The sequence below is a fragment of the Bos mutus genome, chromosome 7, assembly GCF_027580195.1.
Source record: "Bos mutus isolate GX-2022 chromosome 7, NWIPB_WYAK_1.1, whole genome shotgun sequence".
Classification (NCBI taxonomy): Eukaryota; Metazoa; Chordata; class Mammalia; order Artiodactyla; family Bovidae; genus Bos; species Bos mutus.
The window spans coordinates 59,465,095-59,477,624 of record NC_091623.1 but is presented as its reverse complement, the minus strand read 5'-3'; the positions used below and the strand labels follow the sequence as shown (position 1 = coordinate 59,477,624).

The window sequence follows — 12,530 nt, the reverse complement described above, 5'->3', positions numbered from 1 at the left end:
AGGGTTGGAAATATCCCACAGGAGTAGAGTCAGGGAAGGCTTCCTGGAGGAGGTGGCACTGGGGCTGGGCTTGAGGATGGATGAGATGTAGCCAAGAGAAAGACGGGAGGGTGGGAAGGTGTTCCAGGCACAGCCTGAACAAAGGCCCTGAGGTGGGGAGATGTGCACAGCTCCTTGGGACCACAGCAGTGTCTGAGTCATCCCAAGGATGAAACTGGAAGTCCTCAAATGCCAGGGTGAGGAGTGAGGATAGTTGGTCTGAGGGCAACAGGGATGTTCCTGAGGAGTGGCAGGGAGGTGAATCTAACTGGTGCAAAGCAGCTGGGACTCCCACAGTCACCCCTGGGCCAGATCCCAGGGAAGCCAGGGGCCACCCTGACCTTACCACATGAGACTGCGGTTTCCCAACACCCTGAGTGGCCTCAGGGGGGACCTCAGGGCCAGCCAAGAATGCGGTCAGAGGACAGGAGGGCCCCCACGAGACTAGCCTGTGGCCCTTGCCCTGCCTCTGTCTCCCCCATCCTGACCGGTGCAGCCAGAGAAGCCACAGGGAGATGGGCATAGGAGCGGCTGCTTCCTCTGATCCCTCCTCCTCTTGATCCTGCTCCTTGCAGTTTCCCAAACATTCATTTATACTAAAGTGTCAATGACTTCCATTCCAGGAAACGACATCTGAATGCTTCACCCAGGTGGGTGGGGCACACACAGTGGAACTCCAGACAGGAGGAGGTCTAGCTCATCAGGGTGGCATCATTCAAGTCTTGAACCCCGGCTCGTGCCATATGGTTGCACACCTCCGAAGCCCCCAGCACCCCACCACTGAGACCCACCTCGGCTGGAACAGAGGGCACTGGTCTCTGGACAACAGCAAGCAGGCAACACTGGCCTCTGGACAACACCAATAGTCTTTATTCTGGAGAGTAAATGCCAAATGGCTAAGCAAGTGGGGGCAGCAAGTCCAGCTGAGGACCCCTCAGTCCGAGATAGAAAAGCTGGGGGAGGAAAAGGACACTCACTTACTTTTCAAAGCTCCAGACAGAAGCATGTGCCTCTAGATGCTTCTATCATATGGGCAAAACATGTGATCCTCTGGGGAGTTTTGATCAGCTTCTTAGAGTGGAGCAATGGGAACCACAGCCAGTGAAACCAGCTTGGGGCTAGTTACATTCAAGTCCTCATATGGGAAAGACTGGGGGCGATCTGACATCAGAGCTCGGTCTCCAACTCCACGCAATAGCCAAGACCAAGGCTTCGGCTAGTAGTGCTGACGCATAGCCGCTAGGGGACAGCAGGGATCTCGGGGTGCAGGAGGGCCTCCAGCTGCCTACGCGGTCCCATCGGGTCAAAAGTCCAGCTCAGGCATCAGAGTGTGCTTGGGGCGGCTGGGGGGCTCAGGTTCCTCCTCGGGAATGTTCCCCGAGAGGACTGTTCCCTCCCCGTGCTGGGCCTGCCAGGCTCTCTGCTGGGCCGGCCAGTCCAGGTGCGCCCAGCGGGGGTCAGGCCCCCCGACGACCTCGTCCACCAGGGCCTCCAGGTCAGGCGGGGGTTCGGGCCGCTCCACGAGGATGGGTGCGAAGGGCCCCACCAGCCAGGGCAGGGGCACGGCCTGCACCACTAGCTCCAGCAGCTCGTCCACGCACGCGTGGGCCCGGGCCATGCTGCCCCGGCCCTCTGCCAACACGGCCGCCGGCACGTCTCCGAAGCGGCGAGCGTCGGCAAAGGCGGCCTGCAGGGCGTCCACGCTGCGCCGCACTTCGGCCACCTTCTCCTGGGCACTGGGGGGCAGGCCCCGCACGCTGGTCTCCAGCGCATCCACGGTACTCTGCAGCTCCTCCATCAGACTGCGGGACAGTACCAGGGTCTCCAGCTCCGCCTGCGGGGGGCGCGGGTGGGGATGGGTGGTGAGCGGAGGGGCGGGGCCTCAGTGTCCCGGATGGACCCCTGCCGGGACCCCCGTCTGCCTCAGTTTCCCCGCAGACACTCCAACCAGCTGCCAGCTGACCTCAGCACTTGGTTGGAGCCTGGCAGCCCTGGACCTACCCAGAGCCCACTCTTCCCTCCCCTCCTCCTCCCATCCCCCACCCATCCCCCACCCCATCCTACCTGGCTGTGACGCCTCCGGCCGTTCTCTAGGGGGCGCTGGCTCCAGTCCTCCCACAGCTCGTGCACCTTCCCGGGGCGGGCGGGGGTGATGGGGGTCACCCCGCACTGCATGCGGTGGATCTGTGCGAACCAGGACCATGATAGTCAGAGCTGGAGGGGCTGGAGAGTTGGGGGAACCAGGGCCCCAGTCTGGATCTGGCCTCAAAAAGCACTGGATGCAAATCTTCATGGCCTGCTGATCCAGCTTGGCTGACCCATCTATTCTCTTCCCTGACCTTAGCCAAAACCTGTGACCTGAAAGTTTTGAAGCTCAGACTCACTGCCGGCCCTCTGCCCAGGCTGGTGTCTCAGGTACACGCTCCCCGCCACCCACCTCCCCGCCAGGTTCACTCCAGTTCATTGTAAATGTTGCCTCCTCCAAGAAGCCCTGCCGCCCCCCAAGCCTTGTTGGACCCCTCCTCTGGGTCTTACAGCATCCAGCATGCTCTCCTGTCATGACCCTTGTCCCCCTGTGAATGTCCTGGTTGGGGGGGGGCACTGTGCCTTTAGTTCACAGGACAGGGCAGGTATGAGATGATTAATAGAAATAAACTGTGATCCATCCATACAACAGAACACAGTCTACCTCCATATCTGTGGGTCCTCCATCTGTGGATGGAACCACGATTTGGGGTTGCTTGAACCCACAGATGCAGACCCAGGGGATACAGAGGGCAAACCACACTAGGCCATTTTACAGAAGTGATTTCAGCATTTGTGGGTTTTGGTATCCGTGGGGGGTGGTCCCAGAACAAACCTCTCACAGATTCCAAGGGATGAATGTATTATGTCACCTTAAAGAGGAAGGAAGTGCTGACAGGCTAAAACAGGGCTGAACCTTAAGGACATTCAGTCAGTTCAATAACTCAGTCGTGTCTGACTATTTGCAACCCCATGGACTGCCCCATACCAGGCTTCCCTATCCATCACCAACTCCTGGAGCTTGGTCAAACTTAAGTCCATCAAGTGAGTGATGCCATCCAACCACCTCATCTTTTGTCATTCCCTTCTCCTCCCGCCTTCAATCTCTCCCAACATCAGGGTTTTTTCCAATGAGTCAGTTCTTCACATCAGGTGGCCCAAGTATTGGAGCTTCAGGTTCAGCATCAGACTTTCCAATGAATATTCAGGACTGATTTCCTTTAGGATTAACTGGTTTGATCTCCTTGCTGTCCAGGGACTCTCCAAGAGTTTTCTCCAACACCACAGTTCAAAAGCATCAATTCTTCGTCACTGAGCATTCTTTATGGCCCAGGTCTCATATATATACATAACTATTGGAAAAACCATAGCTTTAACTATATGGACCTTTGTTGGCAAAGTAATGTCTTTGCTTTTTAATATGCTGTCTAGGTTGGTCATAGCTTTTCTTCCATGGAGCAAGCATATTTTAATTTCATGGCTGCAGTCACCATCTGCCATGATTTTGGAACCCAAGAAAATAAAGTCTGTCACTATTTCCATTGTTTCCCCCATCTATTTGCCATGAAGTGATGGGACTGGCTTCCATGATCTTGGTTTTTTGAATGCTGAATTTTAAGCCAGCTTTTTCACTCCTCTCTTTCACTTTCATCAAGAGGCTCTGTAGTTCCTCTTCGTTTTCTGCCATAAGGGTGGTGTCACCTGCATATCTGAGATTATTGATATTTCTCCCAGCAATCTTGATTCCAGCTTGTGCTTCATCCAGCCCACATTTTGCATGATGTACTCGCTACTAGGGGCTTCCCTAATAGCTCAGTTGGTAAAGAATCCACCTGCAATGCAGGAGACCCCAGTTTGATTCCTGGGTTGGGAAGATCCACTGGAGAAGAGATAGGCTACCCACTCTAGTATTCTGGGGCTTCCCCAATGGCTCATCCGGTAAAGAATCTGCCTACAAAATGGGAGACCTGGGTTCAATCCCTGGGTTGGGAAGATCCCCTGGAGAAAGGAACAGCCACCTACTCCAGTATGCTGGCCTGGAGAATTCCATGGACTGTATAGTCCATGGGGTCACAAAGAGTTGGACACGACTGAGTGACTTTCATTTTCACTTCACTCTGCATATAAGTAAGCAGAGTAACAATATACAGCCTTGACGTACTCCTTTCCGAATTTTGAATGAGTCCGTTGTTCCATGTCCAGTTCTAACTGTTGTTTCTTGACCTGCATACAGATTTCTCAGGGAGGCAGGTAAGGTGGTCTGGTAGTCCCATCTCCTGAAGAATTTTCCAGTTTGTTGTGATCCACACAGTCAAAGGCTTTAGCGTAGTCAATAAAGCAGATGTTTTTCTGGAATTCTCTTGCTTTTTCTATGACCCAACAGATGTTGGCAATTTGATCTCTGGTTCCTCTGCCTTTTCTAAATCCAGCTTGACCATCTGGAAGTTCTCTGTTCACGTACTGTTGAAGCCTAGCTTGAAGAATTTTCAGCATTCCTTTGCTAGCATGTGAGAAGAGTGCAATTGTGCAGTAGTTTGAACATTCTTTGGCATTGCCTTTCTTTGGGATTGGAATGAAAACTGACCTTTTCCAGTCCTGTGGCCACTGCTGAGTTTTCCAAATTTGCTGGCATATTGAGTGCAACACTTTCATAGCATCATCTTTTAGGATGTGAAATAGCTCAGCTGGAATTCCATCACCTCCACTAGCTTTGTTTGTAGTGATGCTTCCTAAGACCCACTTGACTTCACATTCCAGGATGTTTGGCTCTGGGTGAGTGATCACACCATGGTGGTTATCTGCATCATGAAGATCTTTTTTCTATAGTTCTTTTGTGTATTCTTGCCACCTCTTCTTAATACCTTCTAATTCTGTTAGGTCCATACCATTTCTTTCCTTTATTGTGTCCATCTTTGCATGAAATTCCCCCTTGGTATCTCTAATTTTCTTGAAGAGATCTCTAGTCTTTCCCAGTCCATTGTTGAGGACATTATGTGCAACGAAACTGGCCGACTCTGGTGCTCACAGGTGCCCTCTGGTGGCTACTTCAGGAAGGACAGACTGTGGGATCCAGGATGGGAAACCGAGACCGGGTGAGTCATCACCGGGGCTGCACCCAGGTGGAGGAAGGGGAGGATGTGCGCGGGTTTAGGGTAGACTTTGAAGGCAGAGTTAACAGTACTGGCTGATGTGTCGGATGTGGGAGAGGAGGTGGAGAAGAGGGGAGTTGAGGGTGATTCCCAGGTTTTGGCTTGAGCCCTTGTTAGGACAGGGTTGCCATCAATTGAGATGAGGAGAAGGATGCAGGAGGAGCAGGTTGGGGGCATCTGAACCTATCAAGCCCAGAGAACATGTTCCTCTGGAGAGGGAAGGATGCACAATGAGGGGAGAAGCTGGGTTATGAACTTGAACCTAAATTCTGGGGAAGACTGGGGTTGGTGATGAGAGAACCTGAGGTACCTTCATCACTTTTCCCATCTACCCTGAAAAGTAAAAATGAAAGTTGTATCTGACTCTTCACATCGCCGAGGACTGTAGCCTGCCAGGCTCCTCTGTACTCTGTCCGTGGAATTCTCCAGGCAAGAAAACTAGGGTAGGTAGCCATTCCCTTCACTAGGGGAATCTTCCCAACCCAGGGATCGAACTAAAATCTCTTACATATCCTGCATTGGCAGGTGGGTTCTTTATCACCAGCAGCAGCTGGGAAGCCCTTCGCCTACCTTCAGTTCAGTTCAGTTCAGTCGCTCAGTCTTGTCCGACTCTTTGCGACCCCATGAATCACAGCACACCAGGCCTCCCTGTCCATCACCAACTCCCGGAGTTCACTCAGACTCACGTCCATCAAGTCGGTGATGCCATCCAGCCATCTCATCCTCTGTCGTCCCCTTCTCCTCCTGCCCCCAATCCCTCGCAGCATCAGAGTCTTTTCCAATGAGTCAACTCTTCATATGAGGTGGCCAAAGTACTGGAGTTTCAGCTTCAGCATCATTCCTTCCAAAGAAATCCCAGGGCTGATCTCCTTTAGAATGGACTGGTTGGATCTCCTTGCAGTCCAAGGGACTCTCAGGAGTCTTCTCCAACACCACAGTTCAAAAGCATCAATTCTTCGGCGCTCAGCTTTCTTCACAGTCCAACTCATATCCATACATGACCACTGGAAAAACCATAGCCTTAACTAGACGGACCTTTGTTGGCAAAGTAATGGTCTACCTTAACCACCTGTAAATTCCAGGTCCTACTTCCCCTCCTCCACAAAGCCCCTCCAAGCCTCTCCAGGCTGAGCCTTGAGCCCCACCGACTGCCTCCAGCCCAGGGTCCCTCCTCTGCCCCAGCCCTGCACATACACGCTTCCACCTCCACCTTCAGACTAGCACAAGACTCGGCTGGGACTCAGTCCACGTGTGCTGGCCTGCATCACAGGGTGGGGAAGAGAGCTCTCACCAGCTCCAGGGTCTCCTGCAGCTGGGCCAGCATGTCCTGGGCATGGTGTTTCTTCTGCCTCAGTTTCCCCAGAGAGTGCTCATAGGCCAGGTGGCGGAGCCGCGTGGACAGGGAACCCAGGCGCACGAAGTAACCCTGATGTTTCCGCTGCTCTTCCACCGAGCCCACTTCCGGGCCCTCAGCCTCCGCCGCCAGCGCCGCTGGAGGACAGAAGAGGGAAGGGAGTCACGGTGGCCACGCCCTTTGCTCCTGGGTGGATTAGCAGGCCAGGACACGGGGGTGGGGGTGGGTACTCCCAAATTTATAGTTCCCTTCTACAATATCAACTCATTTGACCATCCCCAAACCCTACGATGTAGACAAGATTAGTAGTTCTATTTACAGACGAGGAAAACCAAGGTACAGAGAGGTGAAGTCCCACAGAGTATAAGAGGCTGACCTGGGATTCGAACAGAGGCAACCAGAACTAGTCTACTCGAATACTACGTCTCTTTACCTCGGTTTTCCTCATCTGTAAATGGAGCTAATAACATTAAAGAATTGATTACGAGTGCGTGGCACACAATAGGTGCTTCAAAAATGCCTCAAAGGGACTTCCTCGGTGGTTCAGTGGTTAAGATCCCGTGCTTCTATTGCAGGGACGTTCAATCCCTATTGGGGAACTAGGATCCCGTATGCTGCACCCCATGGCCAAAAAATAAAGTAAACTTTAAAAATAACGCTTCACAGCCTTTCTGCCAAGGAGGGAGCACAGCTCCATGTACCTCTAGCGCTATGAAGCAGGCCTGAGAAGTCAGATTGTGTCCAGGGCCAGAAGACAAGATGTAGAATCTTGAAGAATGGTGGGGTTTAAGGAAACCATGTAAAGGGGAGGACGCTATTCAACCCAAGTTTTTTTTTTTTTTTTTCCCCCCCAAGGCATACCAGAAATCAGGTTTTGTAGGGCAAAAATCTGATTTTTCTTTTTTGTCATAGCATACAGCATGTGGGATCTCATCTCCCTGACCAGGGATCGAATCCGAGCCCCCTGCATTGGAAGGCAGAGTCTTAACCACTGGACCACTGGGGAAATCCCCAAAATATGATTTTAATTTTTATGTATATTTATTTATTTGGCTGCCTTGGGTCTTAGTTGCATCATGTGGGCTCAGTTGCCCTGAGGCGTGTGGGATCTTAGTCCCTGACCAGGGATCAAACCTGCGTCCCCTGCATTGCAAGGCAGATTCTTAACCACTGGACCACCAAGGGAAGTCCCTAGAAACCTGATTTTTAAATGAATGTGATGAATTAAACCATTTTAAAGGCACTGCACAGGGCAAATACTGCAATATGGAGCGCCACGGTCTGGAGGGTCACCAGTTTGAGACTGTGGCCCTCCAGTCTGCAAGTCCAGTACACTCTTGAGGGTCTGGGCAGTCAGATTTCTACTAGGATGTGGGCCAGGAGCCATGGAAGTGGACTGGAACCCTGTGTTCCCTGCTGATGTGCTGTGTGGCCTTGGGTGAGTCTGGGACCTCTCTGATCTGTAGCCTCTAGAGGTGGGCCCTGGGCAGGAGGATTCAGGGGCGAATGGGGAGGCTGCTGGCCTTACCGAGCTCCTCCTCAGTCATGGGCAGGAAGTGGTCCACCAGCTCCTCCGACTTTTCCAGCACGACATCCATGGCATGGCTCACAGATCGCTTCAGCTCCACACTCCAGCGGCGGCCCTGCCGGGCCAGGCCCACCATGCCTGTCACGCCGCTGGCCACCACACCCTTGGCCGAGGTCACCACCTGGCAGGAGGGGCCGAGCTCCAGGTGCTGTCAGCCTTGGTTTCCCTTCCCTTGCCCCCAGCTCCAGCGGGCTGTGAGGCAAGGACCCCTGGCCCTTGCCTGGCTCTGGGCCACTATTTCCCCCCCTTTAAGATTTTTCTTTTCTTTTTTTTTAATGTGGAGCATTTTTAAAGTCTTTATTGAATGTGTTATATAGTACTGCTTCTGTTTATGGTTTGGTTTTTTGGTCAGGAGGCATGTAGGATCTCAGGTCCCCAATCCAGGATCGAACCCACACCCCCTGCATTGGAAGGAGAAGTCTTAATTACTGGGCCACCAGGGAAGTCCCACCCCTTTTATAAAATGGGAGAAAATCAGGTCTGTCCCTCATGGCGTTATTGAAGGGAGGCTTAGCACCAGCTGGCGCATATTAAGTGCTCAGTTAACATGGGTCTCTAATTGACATCTAATTTTCATCTGGCTGGTGGTGTCTCAAATTGACTGAAGCTTGACTGGGTCCTGGCCCAGGTATCGAAGTCGGGTCTGGGAGGAGGCTGCATTTCTCACTCCCACCTCCACCACCCCCACATAGGTTCCCACATGATCTGGCGGTGCTGGGGGGGTTACCGTCTCCGAAGGTTGCTGGAGAAAGGGCAGTTTCTCTTCCAGCTTGTCCAGGCCCCTGCAGGCAAGATCATTCACTGTGGCCACTGGAGACAGAGAGGCAGGGAGTGAGAATCGGGAAGATGTCAAGGGAACTAGGGACACACAGAGAGTCATGGAGGGAGGGGATGCTGGAGGGAGAGACAGGAAAAAAGAGAGAGACACACACACAGGGGGAAAGAAATAGGGAGAGGGCACCTGGCTGGTCCCCTGCAAGGGGCTGGGGGCCCTGAGGCTGTGGGTGGGCCACCAGGCGCGACCCTGCCTCTCTGCCCTTCCCGCTTCCGCTCTCCCATCAGTGCTGCCAGCACCAAAGTGACTCCTCACCCATGTCCAGCTCAGACACCTCAGCAAGTAGGTTCAAGATCACACAAACCAGCTGAGAAGAAGGGAGAGGGAGGCCCCGGGCTGGGACCCTCAGGTGATCCCTTTCCTCAGTCAGATGTAAGACCAGGGGTCTCTCTGCCCGCCACCACACCCCTGGGTTGGACCCCTGAGCTGGTTACAGGCTCAGGATGGGTGGGGGCCGGGACAGAGGGGCAGACAGGGGAGGGAGACAGGACAGGCAGAGGGACCCAAGGCACATCAGGCTAGTCAAAGGGAGGAGGACAGTGAGACAGACACATGGGAACCAAAGGGGCAGACACAGAAACAGCTAAGGGCAGGTGGGCAGGTGATCAAACCACAGAGAGACAAATAAGAGGGGAACAGAGGGGAAGATGGGAAACAAACAGGGGAAGATGGCGCAGGCAGAACGACCCAGAGAGGGTGACGCAGGTGGGTGGGGACAGACAGGCAGGCAGACGAAAGGCACACAGTTTAGGCAATACTGTGCTGCAGGACTTCCCTGGGCAAGTCCAGTGGTTAAGACTCTATCCCTCCATTGCAGGGGGTGCAAGTCTGATCCCTGGTCAGGGAACTAAGACCTCACATGATGAGGGGCATGGGCAAAAAGATAAAAGGACTGCAGAGGCACATTCAACTCAGGGGGCTCCTTGTAGTGGAGCCTGAGAGGGCAGGGCAGTGGGAAAAGCAGAGGACTCAGGACGCTAGCCGGGGGAACTCACGCTGGGGCTGCAGGTGGCTGAGCAGTGGCTGGGCATGGTCCAGGGCTCTGGTGGTCAGGTCACACACGCAGTGCTCAGCCAGGCGGCAGGCGGAGCCCAGCAGCGGGTGTCTGTCCTTGGCGGCGCTGTAAGCCTCAGAGACTGCGCTGCACGTGGCCCTGATCAGGGGAAGGGCAGCCACGCGCTGCACCACGCTCTGCAGGAAAGGGTGGCATCAGAGGGGTCCCAGGTGGAGGTGGGGGGCTCAGCCACCAGCTGGAGAGCCCGCTCATCCTCTCTGGGCCAGGATGAGGGGGAGAGGAAGTGTATTGAGCGCAGCTGCCTACAGACAATGGAGACCCTCATGCAGGGGTTTAGGGCTCTAGTTCCCAACAGCAGACACACAGCAGGGCTAGTTCTGAAGGAACTGGTCTGCTCCAGAAGCCTGGAAGGCTATAGTCCCTGGTGTCACAAAAAGTTGGACACAACTGAACACATATGTGCATGTGTGCGCGCACGCGCGCGCGCACACACACACACACACACACAAAGGGCATAGCCACTGGACCATCTGAGTTCAGTTCTGGTTCCAACGCTTTCGAGCTGTATGGACTTGGGCAACTATGTGAACTGCTCTGTGCCTCAGTCTCCTTATCTGTGAAAGGGGCTTCTAGGGCTGTGAAGGGGATTCAAGGACTCATTGTACATGAAGCGCTTGGAGCAGTGAATGATGCAGACTGTATGCTGTGATTGATGCTATTATTGTTGTTATTGTTTTGTGGAGAGTGCCATGATGGTGGACACAGAAACAGAGAGGTACAGGCAGAGAGAGGGAGAGAGTTGAGCAGAGGCCAGGTAAGCTGGCTGGGAGTGTCTGGAGAGACTCTCCTCCCTGGGCCTCACTTTGCCCCTCTGGGAAATGGGTAGAATGGCCCTCCCCCAGCTATGGTCCAAAATGCCCTCAGAGCAAGGTGCTCAAAACGAGGGGGGTGACCCAGTCTGAAACTGTCCCCTGAGGGGCTGTCCCCCTACCCTCTCCTGAGCTGAGCTCCGTGGGAGACACAGCCCCTCACCTGCTGATCCTGCTCCCACAAGCTGGGTCCGGGGGCCTGAGCCGCCTCGTCTTCTGACATGCCTACTGCAAACAGGTTCACCCTGGGGGGCAGGACAGAGTGACAGGCCCTTGCATGCCAGCCCTCCCAGCTCCCGCCCAGGCCCTGGGTTCTGTCCGGCTGGGCTCGGTGACCCAGGCAAGTCTCATCTCCTCTTGGGGTCTCAGCTTCCTCATCTACAAGATGCGAAAATGATGATACCTACCTCAGAGCATCCTGGGCAGGGACAATGCATGCACGGGGCACTGCACACAGTAGGTGCGTACTTCCCAGGTGACTCAAATGGTAGAGAATCTACCCACAATTCGGGAGACCTGCTGGGTTGGGAAGATCCCCTGGAGAAGGGAATGGCTACCCACTCCAGCATTCTTGCCTGGAGAATTCCATGGACAGAGGAGCCTGGCGGGCTGTAGTCCATGGGGTTGCAAAGAGTCGGACACGACTGAGCGACTAACACTTTCACTTCAGAAAACCTCTGGCAGGATGGGGGCATGTTAGTGATTCAAAGCATGGGCTCTGTGGGGAGAGACACCCAAGATCGAGTCCTTCCTGCCATTACCTGCTGTGTGACTTTGGGCAAATGCCTTCACCTGTGTGGGCTGGTTTCTCCTCTGCAAAGTGAAGGAGATCTCTGTTACCCCTAGCCCAGGGATGGAATCGTGCAAGCAGCCCCCCGCCGGGATGCAGGTGGAGTGGGAGCCACAGAATACCAGTAAACTCACAGTCCAGTCTGACACACAGGGAAACTGAGGCACACAACAGATCCATGCTGGTCCCAAGGTCACTCAGCTAAGTAGACTCAGAGAGAGAGTTCGACCTAAGACTCCCCGCCTGCAGTTCTCCCCCTGTCCCCACCCCTGCATCCTCAGAGCCCTAGTCCTCGCCCAACAGGGTCCTGAGCTTTTGCCAACTGGGACAAGGGTCTCAGCCACCTGCTGCGGCCTATCACACCCCACCTCCTACCAAGCCGCTGGACGCTAGCCCGTCCACCCACTCACTGGGGTCCCCGGGGATCTACTGGGCCGTCCTGGATGCCGCCCGCGCGGCACTCACCTGGGCGCGTTCAGCTTCAGCCCCCAGGTTCAGCCACAGACCCTAGACTCGGACTCCAGTCTCCGCCCCCAGGCTGCCCCGCCCGCCTTATAGCGACTTGGGGGCGGGGCCGCGGGGGACTGACCAATGGAGAGAGGCCATGAGGGGGCGTGCCCTGGGCGGGCCTCCAGGCCCCCAGCTCTATCCAGGGGCTCCCAGAGCGCCCCGCAGTTGTCATAGCAACTTGGGGACGCTGGCTACACAAGAATTGAGCTACTTTCCTTGGCCCTCACTGCTGTTGCTACAGAGACGGTGGAGGGCCATCACAGCCCCCTAAACTCTTCACCCAGTGACCTTGGGCAAGTCCTCAAGGTCTTTCTTTTTGCTTTTAAAAATCTGCCACTTAACTAAGCCAGGAGAGA

At 54.5% G+C, this 12,530-nt stretch overlaps 1 protein-coding gene across 3 annotated transcripts; it reads right to left on the bottom strand.

Moving 5' to 3' along the window:
- Positions 1-887: 887 nt before the first annotated feature.
- On the bottom strand, positions 888-12,194 carry PLIN5 (perilipin 5). Of its 3 annotated transcripts, none has more exons than XM_070373895.1 (9): positions 12,130-12,190; positions 11,636-11,687; positions 11,038-11,119; positions 9,986-10,181; positions 8,883-8,965; positions 8,096-8,276; positions 6,505-6,704; positions 2,104-2,223; positions 888-1,873 (listed from the first exon to the last, which is right to left on the bottom strand). In XM_070373895.1, exons 3-9 carry the CDS (start codon positions 11,095-11,097, stop codon positions 1,343-1,345), a joined length of 1,371 nt encoding a protein of 456 aa, XP_070229996.1. In that variant the 5' UTR covers positions 11,098-11,119; positions 11,636-11,687; positions 12,130-12,190; the 3' UTR covers positions 888-1,342. The 3 variants fall into 3 exon arrangements, with proteins under 3 accessions (XP_070229996.1, XP_070229997.1, XP_005896037.1); XM_070373896.1 differs by lacking the exon at positions 12,130-12,190 and adding an exon at positions 11,799-11,817; XM_005895975.2 differs by lacking the exon at positions 11,636-11,687 and having other exon boundaries at positions 12,130-12,194.
- Between the last annotated feature and the right edge of the window lie 336 nt (positions 12,195-12,530).